Here is a 17,610-nt window from a genome sequence, read left to right as displayed (position 1 = left end):
TGCTCCCACTCTGTCTCTGGTGAATCCTCTCACCCCCTGCACCTCGGGCCTACACCAGTTCTTACATGCATAGATAAATAAAATAGCCCTACAAAAAGTGCTGCAATAGGGCCTTCCCCTGGTGGCGCAGCAGTTGAGTGCTGGGTTGCGAGGCTGCCCGCAGCCTCTGCAGCGCCAGTTTGATACCCAGCCACCGGCGAGGGTCCCACAAAAAAAAAAAAAAAAAAAAGTGCTGCAATAAACATTCTTATTTTTAAAAAAAAGACATGCAAATGGCCTAGAAACACAAGATATCATCAATAGTTTCACTACTCATTAGGGGAATGCAAATTAAAACCATAATTAAATGCCATTTCTCATCCACTAGGATGGATATAACCAAAAAGACAATGACACATCGTAACATCCAACAAAGGGTTAATACACAAAATGTATAAAGAACTCACAAAACTCAACAAAACAAACCACCTGATGAAAACACCAGGAAAAGATGCAAATAGGTATTGAATGGCCAACAGGCATGTGAAAAGATATTAATCACATCTTGTTCTTAGGGAATTATAAATCAAAACAATGAGGGCTCAGTTCATATCTGTGAGAATGGTATTATACAAAAGACAAGAAACAGCAAATGCCGGAGAGGAACCCTTATACATGGGTGGTGGGCATGTAAATTGGTACAGTTGTAATGGAAAGCAGTATGGAGATACCTCAAAAAACACAAACCCAGGGCCTCCCTGGTGTCCGCAGGCAGTTGAGCACTGCACTGTGAAGCTGTCCACAGCCTCTGCAGCACGGGTTCGATCCCAGCCAGCTAGCGAGAATCCCACATGGCGAAGCAGACCTCTGTCTCGCCCACTGCTCCCCTCAGCAGTGTATTTCATCAGTCTGCCTGTTATTCCCTACTCTGTCTCTGGTGAATCCTCTCACCCTCCCACACATCTGACCTGTACCCCGGTTCTTGTATAAATAAATAAATCTTAAAAATACAAACCCAAATATCATAGAATCCAGCAATCCTATTTTGGGTATTTACCCCAAACATACTAAAACATTAATTCTAATTCAAAGAATTAGAATTCAATATACACCCCTCGTGTATATTGCAGCACTATCTACAATAGCCAAGTGCTGGAAATAACCTCTGAGCTAACTGACAGGTAACTGGATAAAGGAAATGTGGTAATATATGCGCAGTGGGCTATTACTCAGCTATTTTAAAAAATAAAAAGGGCCTCCCGGTGGCACAGCGGGTTGAGTGCAGCACTGTGAAGCTGTCCGCAGCCTCTGCAGTGTCAATTCGATTCCCGGCCAGCCAGGGAGATACCCACATGGCATGGCGGACCTCTCCTGTCTTGCCCGCTGTTCTCTTCAGCAGCATTTTCAGTCATCTGCCTGTTCTCCTCCCCGCTCTGTCTCTGTTGAATTCTCTCACCCTCCCACACCTCTGGCCTGTACCCCAGTTACTGTATAAATAAATAAATCTTTTTTATAAATAAAAAGATGAAACCCTACTATTTGCAACAACATGGACAGAGCTAGGGTGTATTATGCTTAGTGAAATAAGCTAGATAAAAACAGACACCTTATGATTTCACTTCTATGTGGAATATAGAGAAAACAAACAGCTAAACTAAAGCAAATGTTAACTTTTGTTTTGTTTTGTTTTTTAAAGATTTATTTATTTATGCATACAAGAACTGGGGTACCATCCAGAGATGCGGGGGGGGGGGTGTGAGAGGATTCACCAGAGACAGCATTAGGCAGATCTACTGAAATACACTGCTAAGGGGGGCAGCAGACAAGACAGGAGAGGTCTGCTGCACCATGTGGGTATCTCCCTGGCTGGGGATCGAACTCATGCTGCAGTGGCTGCAGATGGCCTCAGTGCTGTGCTTAACCCCTTGCACCACCACAGAGGCCCCGCAAATGTTAACTTTTAGACAATAAAAGCAGTTACCAAAACGGAAGGAAAAAAGACGTGCCTAAGTCGGGTAAAAGGGGACAGCTGGCTGATGAAGGCTAGAGCTGGACTTTCAGCATTGAAGTCAATGTGGTAATACATGTTTATTTTTTTTAAAGATTTAATTATTTATGCAAGCACTGGGTACAGTCAGAAGCGTGGGAGGGTGAGAGAATTCACCAGAGCCAGAGCGGGGAACAGAACAGGCAGACTGATGAAATACACTGCTGAGGGGAGCAGCAGCCACAGCAGGAGAGGTCTGTCGCACCATGTGGGACCCTCGCCGGCTGCCGGAGATCAAACCAGCACTGCAGAGGCTGCACCAGCAGGGGAGGCCCTACATGTTTATTTTTAATGATGCATGCCTGAGTTTTACGTTGTAAAGCAATGTTAAATAAAATAGCAAAAAATGGAAATGCCTATAAAGCACAGCAATTAGATAGCTGGCTAATTATGATAGTCATACAGCCACAGAAAAAGCACTGATAACATGCTACATGAATGAACACTGAAACACTATGCTCAAGTCAGTCACAGATGACTACATATCATATGACTTCATATCTATATACATTGTGTCCAGAATAGGCAAATCAATATAAATAGAAAGTAGAGCTGTGGTTGCCTGGGGATACTGAGAGTGCAGTGATTGCTAGTGGGTACAGGGGCTTTTTTTGGGCAGATGAACATATTCTGGAACTAGATATTGAATACACTAAAAACTGAATTGCATACTTTAAATGGGTCAGTTGCATGGTATATGAATTAAATCTCTATAAAGCTATTATTTAAAAAGTGGGGAAATGAGACAATGGTGAAAACTTCTTTGTTAATAATTGCATAAATGTTTCAAAGTTGATTATGTTGAACATATTAAATGCAACCATATGAATATAGAAAATGTAATCATTATCACATACAGGACTTATTAAATTAAAATAGCACAATCAGTCCAAATGGCTTAAGGATTATTAATGTATCCATGTTTATGTTGGCTGAAAGCCCAAAAGTAGAACGCAATATAGTTAGAAACAAACAGAGGTGAGGGATTACAATTACTGTCCTAGCAAAGAAAACATTTAACTATTAAAATAATAAAGTCATTACTCTCTTTCTCATTTGGGAAGGGTTATAAATATTTGTTATGATGAAAAAAACCAATGTGTATAGAAGGAGCGCTGAAATCAAGTCTACTTGAGATATGCCATAGTAGAAGTAAGCTCGGGAAAACAGTAACACTCAGGGGAAGACTGATTACACTAGCACCAATGAATGAAATACACAGAAAGTTCCAAGAGTAACACTGGACACGCAGCAAGCCACTGAACGACTGCTTCCAATATTATAAACCAAAAGTCCTATGACTCCTAGAGGAAAGGCAATGATTCTATTTGTACAGTTGTGCAATGCATATCAGAATTAGAATGATTACTTTATTAAGTCTAAAATTCCCAGCCAAGGTATGTTCTCCAGAGCGTCTAAGTCTCAAAACTAGAGTAAATTTTATTTCGGCAGTAGGAAACTGTTATTCACATGTAAGACAAATTTCTAGAAGAAAGGTGAGAAGATGACCCAAATGTTTAAAAGCGACTGCTCTAAGACATTGCCTGAAGGAATTTTGAAAGAAAAACTTAGGATTAGGCTCAGATTCCACCCTTGACTATATTGGGAGGTCGGAAACTAAACCCAGCAGGAAGAAGTGAGGCTTACCCAGGACCTGTTCCTTGGTGCAGAGTTCAAGGCCCTCGATTCCACCTGACCACTTGCTACGAGTGGGTGGTGAAGTACAAGGCACTTAGGCTGAACCATGTGTTCGAAGAATGAATTATCCCTACTTGCCCCCACCCAATCTTGAGCTGCACATCCTGCAGCGCCAAGAGTGGAGAAGCCAATTACCTATTACAATGAGAGCTGGCTCCAATATTTCCCTGACCTCCAAAAGAAGGTTTGCCATTCACGATTAAACAGCCCTAGCACCTGTCTCTTCCAGAGAAAACTGCATTTTGAGAGTGAAAACTCAATACTCATCATGACTTCGCAACTTTCAACAATGGAATTCTGGGAAATGGCTCCCGACAAAGCACCCTGCTATACATTTACCCAACCACCTGTCACCAACATCACCCTCAAACACAAAGGGCTAATTTTATGTAGTACACTACAGAGATGGAGCTACCCCATTGCCATGGCAACAAGTTTTCCTGAAAATATGCAGCCCATGAAGAATGCAAAAGAGGACAGGGCTATTTCCTTGCATTTGCCTTTACTCTTCAGTACATGAGGAAGATCCTAACACCTTGCTTTGCTCCACAGGGCCTCAGTGAGTCTGAGCAGTGTGCCAAAAAAATCATGTTTTGGCGTGAGCATGAATCCCGATAGGAATCCTAGCCTATCCTCCTATCCTTTCCACTGCTCTGAAGAGATTCATCTCCAGGCCCAGGAGGGCAACCCGCCCCACCCTGGGCAGCTATACCCAGCAGAATGTCCAAGGGCACCACTCAATTACTGTATTTCCCCCAGTGCTCTGAAAAAGAAAACTCCAACCCATGGAAATGCCCCACTCTGATCACAAACTACAGATGCGCGCATGCATGCACACACACACACACACACACACACACACACACACAGAGAGAGAATGAATTTCACAGTCCTCAAGGCTTCCTTCCCCAGAGAAGTGGAAGAAGCTCCGAGGGACTGCTCGGTCCTATCCAGTCCTCTCCTGCCGCTCCTGGGCACCTAGGCCCTGCTTAGCACAAGCGGAGTTCCCTGGCTCCCCACAACGGCTGTGCCCCTTTCTCCCCAGGAGGCAGTGCTTCCCAGCCCAGCTAGCAGTGGCTACTAGTTTTTCCATCATTTGTCCCCAGAGCCACCCCCAATCCTTCAAACACTTTGCCCAGGTTGCCCTCCTGGGCCAGGCCCCCTGCCTCTGGCTGCCAGCCAAGAGAGGGAAAGGAGAGGCACTCAGCACATGAGACACGAGGAGAGCTGGTGATGTGTCCCCCACCCCGCCAGCCCTTCCTTGGCTGTGTTCTTCTAGACTACTGTTCGTGTGGGAAACCCCTTCCCCAGCTCTAGCAACCACGTGCCCTCCCCGGGCCCTTCGGATCTAGGGAGCAGCATGGCTTCCTGCTGATACCGGTCTTGTCATTCTCGACATTTCCAGTAAAACCCTCCCAGCACGCCATTCCCAACTCCACCACGGGTGTGGGGTTCCCCCACATCACCGAGCTATGCTGTGATGCCAGCTGGGAGGCCTGCAGCTGAACTCAATTCTGACACTATCTACTTGGGGGTTCACTTAGCTCCCACAGGTTAAGGGCTCAGTGCCACAAGACCACCGCCCCCACTTCAGAAGGCAATCCCAAGTCCAGTTGCCTCCTGTACTTCTGACCAACTGGCTATAAATCAGAGGTTCCAGGACCCCCTCCTTGGGTGCAAGGAACATGCTAGAGCAGCTCACAAAACTCAGAACATTATACTTACCAGACTGCCGGTTTACTAGGAAAGGCCATAGCTCAGGAACAGCCAGATGGACGGGGTGCATACAACAAGGATGGAAAAAGGGTTCCGAGCTCCCATGCTCTCCCCAAATCTCCACATGTTCACCACCCCGGAAGCTCTCCGAACCCTGTCCTTCTGGGGTTTTATGACATAGGCAGGATTAATTAAATCACTGGCTATTGGCAACTGACTCAACTTTCAGGATTATCTCCCCTCTCCAGAGGTTGGGGGTGAGGAAAGGAGAATGAAGTTTCTACCCAGTAATCACACAGGTTGATTTCCTGGCAACCAGCCTCTATCCTGAATTGGGGTTCAAAAGTCACCTCATTAAGACAACAAAAGACACCTTTATGGCTCTCCTCACTTAAGGAAATTCCAAGAGTTTTTAGAGCTCTATGCCAGAAACTGGGCAAAAACCGAATACATATTTTTATTATAAATCGCTATACACACAGACACAAGGACTCACCCCACTATGCAAGAATTCCAACATTCACACAGAACTGCTCTAACAGCAACAGCCTCTTCACTAAGGCTCACCAGGAACCCTCCTTTTCTTTTTTAGTTTGTCTCCTCAATAGCGATCAAATTTCAACCCAGATCATTATAAAGGTACTTGCCAGAAGTCACTTAATCGATATAACCTTAAGCAAATGATGGTACACCTGTCCGGTGGCTTGGTTTCGAGAATTAAAGGAGATGAGCATTTCACAAGGCAAAGAACAAGGCCAAGTATGTGGCAATCAGTGAATGAGTACTAGGTGCTACCATGACAGTTTTCACATGCAGAACCAGAAGAGATCTTCTCCGAGGGGACATCTGACAGTGTTTGGAAACATTTTTGGTTGTCACAACCAGGGAAAGGAGAGGTACTGGCTTCTATTATGTGGAGACCAGAGATGCTGCCAGAATCTTACAGTGCACAGAGCAGCCCCCGCCACAAAGAATGATCGGGGCCGATATGTCAGTAGCACCAAGCCCAGATGGCTTGAAAATGTACCCCCAAGTTATAGAGATGTCAATGGCCGACAAATTAATAAAATTTGAGGGGAAAAAGAATCTAGAACATTTACTTACTGAATGTCGTGTGCCTGGCTTCCATACCATCTCTCAGTAATAAGGCTACAAAAGGTACTAGAATGCAAAGGAGAAGAGTCAAAAAAAATTTAATAATTTCAAAGAGACCCTAAAAAAAAAAAAAATCAAAAAGTAAGCACACCATTTCCAGGGCCAAAAGCTGTTGGTGTATAATCATCTGTTTTTCAGAAGGCTGACCCTCCACGAAGGGAGAAACAAAGAGATTATTGTACTAAATATGTTCTTTTGAAAGAATTGGGGCAAACATTACACATTTTAAAAAATTGCCTTAAAAAAAACCTCTTAATTGCTGGCATTTATGGGATTTACTTCAATTAGTCAGGAAATTAACACAGGTGAAACACTTAATTATCCCCAGGAGGCGGAACAAAGCTACTTTTCTGTAAACCAACAGCAAAGTGTTACAAATGAATTAAGTCAAAGCAAGCATTTACTACTAGCCTAATGTTAATAGCCTCTCCTGGTCTTGAATTAAATTGGGGAAAGCCAGGGTGATCACTTCCTTCAAGCCCATGTTGTAGCCCGTCTCCCAAGCAGAGAGAATACTGGTAAATAAAACTGGCGCATGCTCCCGAGGGGCTCTCCAGGGTCACGCAGAGCTGAGAGGGCCCGAGAGAAAGGTCAGGGGCAGAGAACTCAGCCGACAGAGTAGGGGTTGCAGGATGAGATTTGGGGGGGAGGCAGCTGAGCTCTTTCACCCTGGGCTCCCTGCCACCAGCAGCACTGGAGGAGGAGGGACCACCGCAGCCTCATGGCACCGCACTCCTGACCTGACCTTGGACCAATGATCTAGAAAAAATGGAAATTTCTATTCCCGATACCGGGACACCTGGCAACTCTTCCCAGAGGGCTTCTCAGACTTTTGTTGTACGGGCAGTCTGTGTGAGCCTCTTCACAGGGTAATTGTTTTAAATGCATAAAATCCAACACTTAAAACACACAAGATCATAAAAATTATCTTGAAATACAGCTATCAAAATATTTTTAAAAACACAACTGATAAAGATCAATGTGTGTAGAACTGTTGTAAATTATCATTGAACTACCTGCCATGATTATCATAATAAAAAATACACTTTCTACAGGTGACAAAGTCACTGGCACTGCTAATACTGTGATTTGTTGCCTACATGCATACTAGAAGGATTTCAGTAAATAGGTATGTTTTCCCTACATCTAAACTCACAAACTCCTGAACTGGACCCAAGTTAAAAGGGCCTGCTTTGGGGCTGTATTCTCTAAATGGGTATGCAGGGCATTCACATCTGCGTTGCCCTCCTACTAGTTAAGAGAAAAAAAAATTGCCTAAAGACTAAAATCGAAAATACCCACGAAGATACATATTTGCCACTTCTGCTTGGCATAAGAAAAAGAATTATGTATGAAAATGTTTTTTTTTTAAAGATAAAGAAATTTGGAAAGAGTGGTTGAACAAAAACATTCTGACTCCCCAAAGCTAAACAAGTAGTTTTCTGCTTCAGACAAACTCTGGAAGGCAACTGTGGTGCAAAATATCTAAGGTCACCCCTCCATGAACACTAATTCTCACTTCCTAGTGACTGTGCTTGTGTATTATCTCCCACCCCCCGTGTCCCCCGGAGTGTGGGCAACTTGCTTCTAACCAACAGAATATGGCAAAGGTGATGGAATGTCACTCACCTAAGCCAGCCAGAGCGTCTCCCAGAGGCCTTCAAGAAGCAAATGGCCATGCTGCGAACTGCCTACAGAGAGGGCCCTGGGGCCGGGAACTGCAGGTAGCCGTCAGTCCTAAAGTCACAAAGAACTGAATTCTACCTACAACCAAGTGAGCTTGAAAGAGGTCCCCAGGTTCCAGAAAAGAAGGTACGCAGCCAGTGCCTTGATCCTGCCTTGAAAACCCTTGCCATCTGACCACAGACCACGGTTGCCTTTCCTGCCCATATTAAACCCCTGCCATGTTCCCAACTCCTTCTGACCGCCTCCAGATTCCTTCCTGAAAGATAAACCCTAAGAGGGCCTCCCCGGTGGCGCAGCGGTTGAGCGCTGGGTTGCGAAGCTGCCCGCGGCCTCTGCAGCGCCGGTTCGATCCCCGGCCACCGGGTGAGGGTCCCACATGGCGCGCAGACCTCTCCTGCCGCCCGCTGCTCCCCTCAGCAGTGTCCTTCGGTCCTTCTGCCTGCTCTGCTCCCCGCTCTGGCTCGGTGAATTCTCTCACCCTCCCGCGCTTCTGACTGTACCCAGTGCTTGTATGAATAAATAAATCTTAAAAAAAAAAGACAAGAAAAACCTTTTAAAAAAAAGATAAACCCTAAGACTCATGTGATGTCTAGAACTTGCGTCAGGATACTAGAGGGGGGAGAAATAGGTGGGGGTGCAGATGAAATGGAACTGGCTCTATACTGGTGATTGCTGAGTCTGGGTGTCAAGCACAGAGGAATAACCCAATGTTTCCATCTACTTGAGATTTGCCATTTTAAAACGATAAGAAACAAACACAGGAAAGCCTAATCCATTAGCTCTAAGGTCCTCTGATACGCTCAAGAAAATCAGTGTGCATTTTGCTACCTATAAAGGTACAGTTCCTGCTTGTATATGTTCTGTGGCAGTCTATGTAAAGAAAAATGCTTCCCACTTTCCTTAGGCATAAAGGTCTCTACAGTAATATCAGATGAGTCTCTGTAGAGCAAGTAATGAAGAGTTTTTTTAAAAAGATTTAGTTTTATTTATGTATGCATACAAGAACTGGGGTGTAGGGTCTCCCTAGTGGCGCAAGGGGTTACGCACCGCACTATGAAGCAATCTGCAGCCTCTGCAGCACGAGTTCGATCCCCGGCCAGCCAGGGAGCAACCCACTTGGCGCAGCAGACCTCTCCTGACTCGCCCGCTGCTCCCCTCAGCAGTGTTTTTTCAGTCAGTCTGTTTGTTCCCCCATTCTGTCTCTGGGGACTCTTCTCACCCCCCACATGTCTGGCCTGTACCCCAGCTCTTGTATGCATAAATAAATCTTAAAAAAGAACTGGGGTGTAGGCCAGAGATGTGGGGGGTGAGAGGATTCACCGGACAAAGTGGGGAGCAGAACAGGCAGATCTACTGAAATCCACTGCTGACAGGAGCAGCGGGGAGACAGGAGAGGTCTGCTGGGCCTGTGGGTAGCTCCCTGGCCGGGCGGGGATCAAATTCATGCCTCAGTGGCTGGCAATAGCTTGACAGCACTGAGACTTTAACCCCTGCGTCAGCAGGGAGGCTCATAATGAAGTTTTTTTAAAAGGAAACATAAATGAACTAGAGTGACATGTGTCAACATGGATGAACCTCCAAAACATAATGAGAGAAAAGCAAGCTGTGAAGGTTACAGTACCAGACTCCTCATTTTAACATGACAACCCAGACAAAACAACAAATTGTTTTAGTCACTCACACTCTCTCTCTCTCTCACACACACACACACATGAATGAAAGTATCAAGAAATTTTCAAACCATGCACACCAAATACAGGACAAGAGTAATCTCTGGGCTGGGGAGGGGAAAGGAGCCAAAAAGGGATCACAGGAAACTTGCACAATAACTGAGCTACTGATATTTCACTTCTCATGCTGAGCGACAGGGAGTTATTTGTTGGGGAACTAGCTTTGCACATATGAAATATTATAACAGTCAGTAAGCAATGATTATGCAAATGTCCTCCGCTTAACCACACTACGGTTTGGCTCTGGAACTTCCTATATCTGCAGACAATCATTGTCTTTTAGAATAAAAAGAGACTATCTAAAACAGCACATATTCCTACTTACTAAGTATGCTGGCGTCCAGCTCCCGAAGCTGTATGTTACAAAGGGATAGAAGCATGCAAAAACAAAAAAATATTTTCATCCACATTAAAGAATTCTGGCTGATCATTTAACCATGGAAAAGCTCACAAGAACTTTGAGAGGATTCACCGGAGACAGAGTGGGAAACAGAACAGGCGGATCAACTGAAATATACTGCTGAGGGGAGCAGAGGGCGAGACAGGAGAGGTCTGCTGCACCATGTGGGTTGCTCCCTGGCCGGGGATCGAACTCATGCTGCAGTGGCTGCGGACAGCTTCATAGGTTGCATCTTTTTTTTTTTTTTTTAGTAGAGGGCATGTTTATTTATTTGTTTGTTTGTTTTGCTTGTTTATACATGCACTGGGTACAGTCAGAAGCACGGAGGGTGAGAGAATTCACCAGAGCCAGAGCGGGGAGCAGAGCAGGCAGAAGGACCGAAGTACACTGCCGAGGGGAGCAGCGGGCAGCAGGAGAGGTCCGCGCACCACGTGGGACCCTCCTCCGGTAGCTGGGGAGCAGCCGGGGATCAAACCGGCGTCGCAGAGGCCGCGGGCAGCCTCGCAACCCAGCGCTCAACCGCTGCGCCACCGGGGAGGCCCCATAGGTTGCATCTTAACCTCTTGCGCCACCAGGGAGGCCCTCAACCATGTTGTTGGTTTTTTTTTAACTATTCTCTTTAATGTCTAAGAGTTAAATATCATAAAAATGAAAAATAATTATAATGACTACTCGAGATAGCACAGTATTTTCAGAGACTAAGACGACAACCAAGAAAATAAGAAAGAAATCTATAGTTTGTTAAATCATTACATCAAATATAAAACCTGCCAGGTTGAAGTTGGTGTTTTATTCCTTGATGTTATTATTTCAAATCTTACCCAAACTCTGAGGGGAGAGGGGTATATTTACATGGTATCTACATTCCCTGAGGGCAGGGGTTTTGTATTTGAATTTTTTTGCTGTAACCTGGGCAACTAGGACACTAACCACCAGCAGCACAACAGAATACTGTATTGTCAACCCCACACGTGATTGCCACCACACCCTAAATTGTCACCCTAGTAAATTGCTGGCTTTTGAATATCAATGAGATACTTCCCACCACACCCTAAATTCCCACCCTAGTAAATTGCGGGCCTTTGACTATCAATGAGATCCTTCACAAACCTGGGACACCAATCACTCCAAGTTGGTAGTCCACTGTCTTGAAGTATTAAACAAAAACTACCCGTTTCTTAGACATTCATATTTTTTCTTTTTTTTTTTCAATTTTCTACTCTTCACCTAATATTTGAATCCTGCTTTTAAAATAAATCAGCACATTAAGATATTCTATAGAGGCCAAATAGCCTTTAAAATAGGTGGTTACGATGCATTAAAATACAATTCAAGATGGCATATGGGCCTCCCCTGGTGGCGCAGGGGTTGAGACCTGGGCTGCGAAGCTGCCCGCAGCCTCTGCAACGCCGGTTCGATCCCCGGCCACCAGCGAGAGTCCCACATGGCGCGCAGACCTCTCCTGCCGCACCCACTGTTCCCCTCAGCAGTGTACTTCGTCAGTCTGCCTGCTCTGCTCCCCGCTCTGGTGAATTCTCTCACCCTCCTGCGCTTCTGACTGTACCCAGTGCTTGTATAAACAAACAAACAAATAAATAAATAAATCTTTTTTAAAAAAATACAATTCAAGATGGCATATGAGCATTTGGAAAGATTCTCAACATCATATGTTGTTGGGAAAATGCAATTAAAATGAGATACAAGTACCTACCCATTACAATGGCCAAAATCCAAAACACTGACAATGCTGGTTGTAGCGGCAGGAAGGGCCAGAGCAGGTTCTCTATGACCGGAGCAGACCGGGTAAAGGAGGAGTCCTGGAGGCCTTTATTGGGATTTTCTGGGTACACGGCAGTCAGGGGTGCCGGGGCGGGGGGCCAGGAGCCTGGCAGGCCTCCCGGCCCCCTGTAAGTTTTCACTCTTTCTAGGCTCTCCGGCTTTCTCTCGCGTTCTCGCTGCTTCCCTCATGGTTCTACTGGCGTCCCCGTGAAGTCACCCTTATAAACCCAGTCTCTCAGCCCAGGTGCACCCACTTACGCATGCCCACACCGCACTCCAGGTGCCGCCATCAGGCATGCCTTCAGGACCGCAGGGATCCATCATCCATCCTAATGGCGGGAAGGCAGAAAAGCCTGATGCTTTTTATTCACCCTACACTGGTGAAGACACGGAGCAATAGGAATTCATTGCTGGGGGAATGACAAAAGGTACAGCCGCTTTGGAAGAGAGTTTGGCAGTTTCTTACTGAACTTACTAAGTAACCAAGCTATGGCGCAGCAGACCTCTGGCAGCGGCGGGATGGCGCAGGGCAGGTATTCTGTGACCCGAGCAGGCCGGTCAAGGAGAGTCCTGGAGCCCTCAGTGGCTTTTCTGGGCCTTGATTGGGATTTATCAGGTCCACGACAGGCAGGGGTGCCGGGGGCCAGGAGACTGGTAGTCCTCCCAGCCCCGGGTGAATCTTCACTCTTTCCTGGGCTCTCTCCCGTGTTCTCTCGTGGCCTCTGCTTCTCAGCTGCTTCTGTTCTCTCGCTTCTTCTCGTTCTGATGGTTCCACTCTTCTCGCACCCCATGACGCCGCCCTTATGAGCCCAGTCTCTCAGCCCAGGTGTACCCACCCACCGATGCCCACACCCCACTCCAGGTGCCCGCCATCAGGCATGCATTCAGGACCGCAGGGAGCCTTCATCCATCCTAATGACGGGAGGGCAGAAACGCCCGCGGCTCCCCTCAGCAGTGGATTTCAGTCAGTCTGCCTGTTCTGCTCCCCACTCTGGCTCTGGTGAATCCTCTCACCTCCCGCACCTCTGGCCGACACCCCAGTTCTTCTATGCATAAATTTTTTTTTAAAAAATAGACTTAACTAAATATAGGCTTACCACAGGATCCAGCAATCACGCTCCTTGGTATTGACCCAAAGAAGTTGAAAATGTAGGTGCACATGGATTTTTATAGCAACTTTAACCATAACTGGCAAAAACTTGAAAGCAACCAAGATGTCCCGCTGTTGAATGGATCAACAAACTTTGAGCATTCAGACAGGAGTAGTATTCAGCTCTAAAAAGAAGTGCGCCAGCAAGCTACAAAAACAGAGGGATCTTGAATGGCTAAGTGAAACAGCAATCTGGAAAGGCCATACACTTCATGATTCCAAGTCCAGGACATTCTGAAAAGGGCAACACTCTGCAGACAGTGAAAAGATCAGTGATTGGCTGGGGCAGAGGGGAGAGAAAGGGAGGCATAGAAATGGTGGAACTCCAGGGATCTGAAGAGGAAATGCTCTGCTATAACGGCGGGTGCACATCCGAGCCCAAGGGACATGCAACTCCAGGAGTGAACCCTAGGTCAACTATGGCCTTGGGGTGATTATGCCGTGTCAACAAAGGTTCATCAAGTTTAACAAATACATCACTCTAGGGGGAGATGCTGATAATGTGCCTGTGCAGGGCTGGGGGTCTACGGGAACGCTATGCACCTTCCCCCTCGAGTTTTGTAAACTGTTAAAACTACTCTGAAAAAAATAAATCTATTTTTAAAAATAACATACAAATATATTTCAACTAAAAAAAAAAAATCCCTAAGATAGCTCAATTCCACACCAAAGTAACAGGTGCAATGGTTTATTTTTACACCCAAGAAGACAAAATTAAGTATTTTTACAGACCATTTACTTCAGGTAAGATTTTCGACCTTCCTGGAACATTATGGTCATCTTAATTATATGCTTATTAGGAAGAAAACCTGGCTGCTAGTTGCCATAGAAACTACCAGGGCTGACTAGTACCTCCTTGAGTTGAGCAGTTATACCTGTTGGGCCACTTAATTCTGAACTTACAGGTTCCTGTTGAACAGGGAAAGGCTAAAAAGTTTGCATTTGTTTTAAAGAAAGCCTCAGACACTCATGAAGGACTGCAAATCAAGGTGAATGGGAAAGAGGCTTGTGCACACACCACCCTCCACACCATCCTTGCCCCATACCACCAAAAGTGGTAAAAATTAGGTGCCTGCCTGCTGCTGGTTTTGTTTGAATCTCTTCTGATTACATTGCCCTGCCCAGGATGCCTTTGATGTTAATTTTCACCTGCCCGAATAGTGGATTACTGCAATTTTGTTAGATTAAAGGGTAAGGGTGTCTTCTGCTTTGCTCGGCTGAATAAGGGAGGTTAAAGCTCTGAGAGATTTAGTACAAGGAATCTTCTAAGGATGTCCCCTTTTGCCAGCTTTTGAAACAATTTTTTGCAAGCAGGTTTCAAGTAGACATCAAGAAGTTAATCTCATTCATGCAAAGGTACTGGCTCTCTTGGGTTTGTTTGTTTCAATCACATGTACCCCTAGGGAGCAGGGATTCTAACACCAGGAAAGGCCCCTCTCAAGTTCCTTGTGAGCAGTCAACCAACATGTCAGATTTCATATGCCCCCCTTTCTTTTATCACATTCCAGGTATTACTGACCACAAAATAAGCCTGAACAGGTACCCAACTGTCCCTTACTTGCTGTGTGGCCTCCTTCACTTATCCCTTTTTTCAGTTGAGAAGTTGCAACAGCGTTTGGTAAGTTTGTTACCTATTCTGAACACTGCGACTAGCCATGGTCTGTGTTCAGACTCTGACCATTTTCTCTACCTGGTCCGGCTCAACAGCAGTGGCAGAACTGTCTACATAGCAAGGACTTTTCAAGGGACAAAGAGCCAAGCTCAGTTGTGTGTACTAATTGCTGTTTCAGAAATCCCAAATTGTAAAAGGCGAAAGAGTACAAATCGCTATAGACAAATGCATGCTCCCGCAGGATAAAAGACAGTCTTAAGGAATGAAAAAAATACCTGCCAGCACAATGATATTGCAAGTGAACCATAAAACCCTCAGTATTCCTTTGGAACTAGATTTTAAAATACCAATCGCCATTCCGAGTTTTCCGTTGGTGGTAATAACTTTCCTACCGACTATTGCTTTTAAGAAAGACTTCATTTCTAAAGGACTGTGGGTGCTTGGCTTGTGGGGGTGGTGTGGTAACATGCATCTGAGGAGGTGTAAATCTATTCCCCTAAAGCATGTACAGTGCTGTAAACCAACATCACCTCAACGAAAAAGGAAAGAATTAATAGTGAAACTATGGGGTGGGGGATGAGCTCCATTTGACATTTTGGGTCTGATCTTAAGACTGTTCTCCCCATGCCGGGTGGGGGCATCAAAAGAGACAACCAGTCTTTCTGCAAGATGCAAAGAAAGCACAAAACAACAGCGTCTGCTAAGGAGCATCCCATTGCCTCCTCGTCTTCCAGATATGGAGCAGCCAAAAAGAGGTGCGCAGGCCAGCGGTCACTTTGCAATGCTAGTGGAAGTCCAAGTAATAAGATGCAAAGTACAAGTGTCCTCACGCTGGACGTGTCGCGTGCACCGCTCGCCCCGAGCAGACAGCTGGCTTTGGCTTGACAGCCCCCCCTGGCTGACGCTGAATAGCCCCCGTTCCCCTGGTTCTGCAGCCTGTCAGTAAGGTTTTGCAGTTTCAAATGTTCCGAAATAGATGGGCGGGTGGGTGGGAGGGAGGCAGGCAGGTAGGTAGAAGGAACATGTCAGCAGGCGACAGAGCGGCCAACCTTCAGCCGTGGGCCGCCGGCCCTGCAGGGACGCGCCCTTGGAGTTGCCATCCCGGCGAGGTACCGCGAACGCCCACCGCTTCCCATCCCTGCAGCAGGAGGGGCGGCAGCGGACATCAGAGGTGGAAGCACCACCAGCCAACGCCAACGCGACTTCCAGAACAGGGCAAACTTTGGGTCCCGGCGACCGCGGAGCCCCGGAGGGGAGCGGGGGAGGGGCAGGCGTGTCAGGTCACCTCCGGGGAGGAAGCCGGGAGCGCAGCGCGGAGCGGCGCGGGCACCCGGCGGCCCCCGGGGGGACCGGAGCGTCGCCTCCCTCCCCGGCGGTGCAGCCCCCTGCCCGGCGCCCGGACGAGGCCTCCGGGGTCCCCCGGCCGCCGCGCGCGCCCCCTGCTTCTCCACAGCCGCCGGGGCGAGGGGCGCGGGTACCCACCTGGTGCAGCGTCTCGGCGGGCAGCTGCGACGCCCGGAACAGGTCGGCCACCGGGCCGGCGGCGGCGGCGGCCAAACCGGGGGCGGCCCTGGCGGCCTCCGGGGGCCCCCCGCCTGCGGCGCCGGCGCAGCGCGCGAAGAGCTCGGAGTAGCACTGCTGCTCGCCCTCACTCAGCAGCGGCGGCCCGGAGCCACCGCCCCCGCCCCCGCCCGCGCCCGCGCCCGCGCCCGCGCCCGCCGCCGCCTCCATCGGGCCGGCCAGGGGGGCCGCCGATCTCACCCCGGCCGCCGCCGCCGCCGCCCGCGCTCGGCCTGGGCCGCCGCCGCCACCGCCCCCACGCCCCGCAGCTGCCGCGCGGCCGCTTCCTCCCGGCGCGCGCCGGCCCCGCCCCCGGGCTTGAATGTTGTGCCTCCGCCGCGCGGCACATGGAGACAGGCGCGAAGCCGGCCAACCGCGGCCCCGCACGCCCCGCCCGCCCCGCCCCGCCGCGCGCCCCGCCCCGCCGCGCCAGGTAACCCGCGCCGCGCCGCCCGCCCCGCCGCGGGTCACCTGCTCCGCCCGCGCCGCCCGGCTGCAGAGGGCGGGGCCCGCGCCCCCGGGGAACCGCGCGGGTGCCCCCCAGCTGGAGAACGGCGGGTGGGGGGGGACTGGCGGTGGCTTCTCCCTAGGGCGCTGGAGCAGGTGTGGTGCCCGCGGCGCGCCGTGCCCTTCCCTGCCCGGGGACGCGGCGGGGGGAAGCTGCCCAGTCCCCGTCCCGGAAAGCTGCAGCCCGCGGGTCTCCGTGGGGACGGGGCCCAGGGACGCCCCGTCCTTCCAGGTGGCGACGGGCTTAGGCACCTTCTCAGGCAGGGCTCGAACCTGCAGTTGAGCCGCAGACTACACAGTAACATCACGGACTGCGAAATACTACAGTGCCACGGCGACAAGGGCCCTTTTTGGAGATGCTGACGTCCAGCCCCTGGCTTTCCAGATAAGGAAACGGGTTTCATTTTGCCTTCATTCATCCCGCACGGGGTGATTATCCGCTGGGCAGCAGATTTGCAGGCGAGGGCCTGGCAGGACACGCATCAGAGACACGGTCCTAACGCTTCAAACGGAGCGATTCTCTCGGTGGGAAAACACACGTGCTTTAAAAAAAAAAACTATGACACTTGTCCAAGTTCACACCAAAAGTCC

At 48.4% G+C, this 17,610-nt stretch overlaps 1 protein-coding gene across 2 annotated transcripts in view; it reads right to left on the bottom strand.

Moving 5' to 3' along the window:
• Positions 1 to 16,683, bottom strand: part of REPS2 (RALBP1 associated Eps domain containing 2) — a gene marked incomplete at both ends in the record, with an annotated part of 164,245 nt that extends 147,562 nt beyond the window's left edge. For both annotated transcript variants that reach the window (XM_084258093.1, XM_084258094.1), the window contains one exon: positions 16,435 to 16,683. In XM_084258093.1, coding sequence (XP_084114219.1) covers positions 16,435 to 16,683 — 249 coding nt within the window. The remainder of the gene's footprint in view (positions 1 to 16,434) is intronic.
• Between the last annotated feature and the right edge of the window lie 927 nt (positions 16,684 to 17,610).

This window comes from Talpa europaea (genome assembly GCF_964194135.1).
Source record: "Talpa europaea genome assembly, chromosome: X".
Classification (NCBI taxonomy): domain Eukaryota; kingdom Metazoa; phylum Chordata; class Mammalia; order Eulipotyphla; family Talpidae; genus Talpa; species Talpa europaea.
The sequence above is the reverse complement of the archived record's forward strand: the minus strand, read 5'-3'. Positions and strand labels throughout refer to the sequence as shown.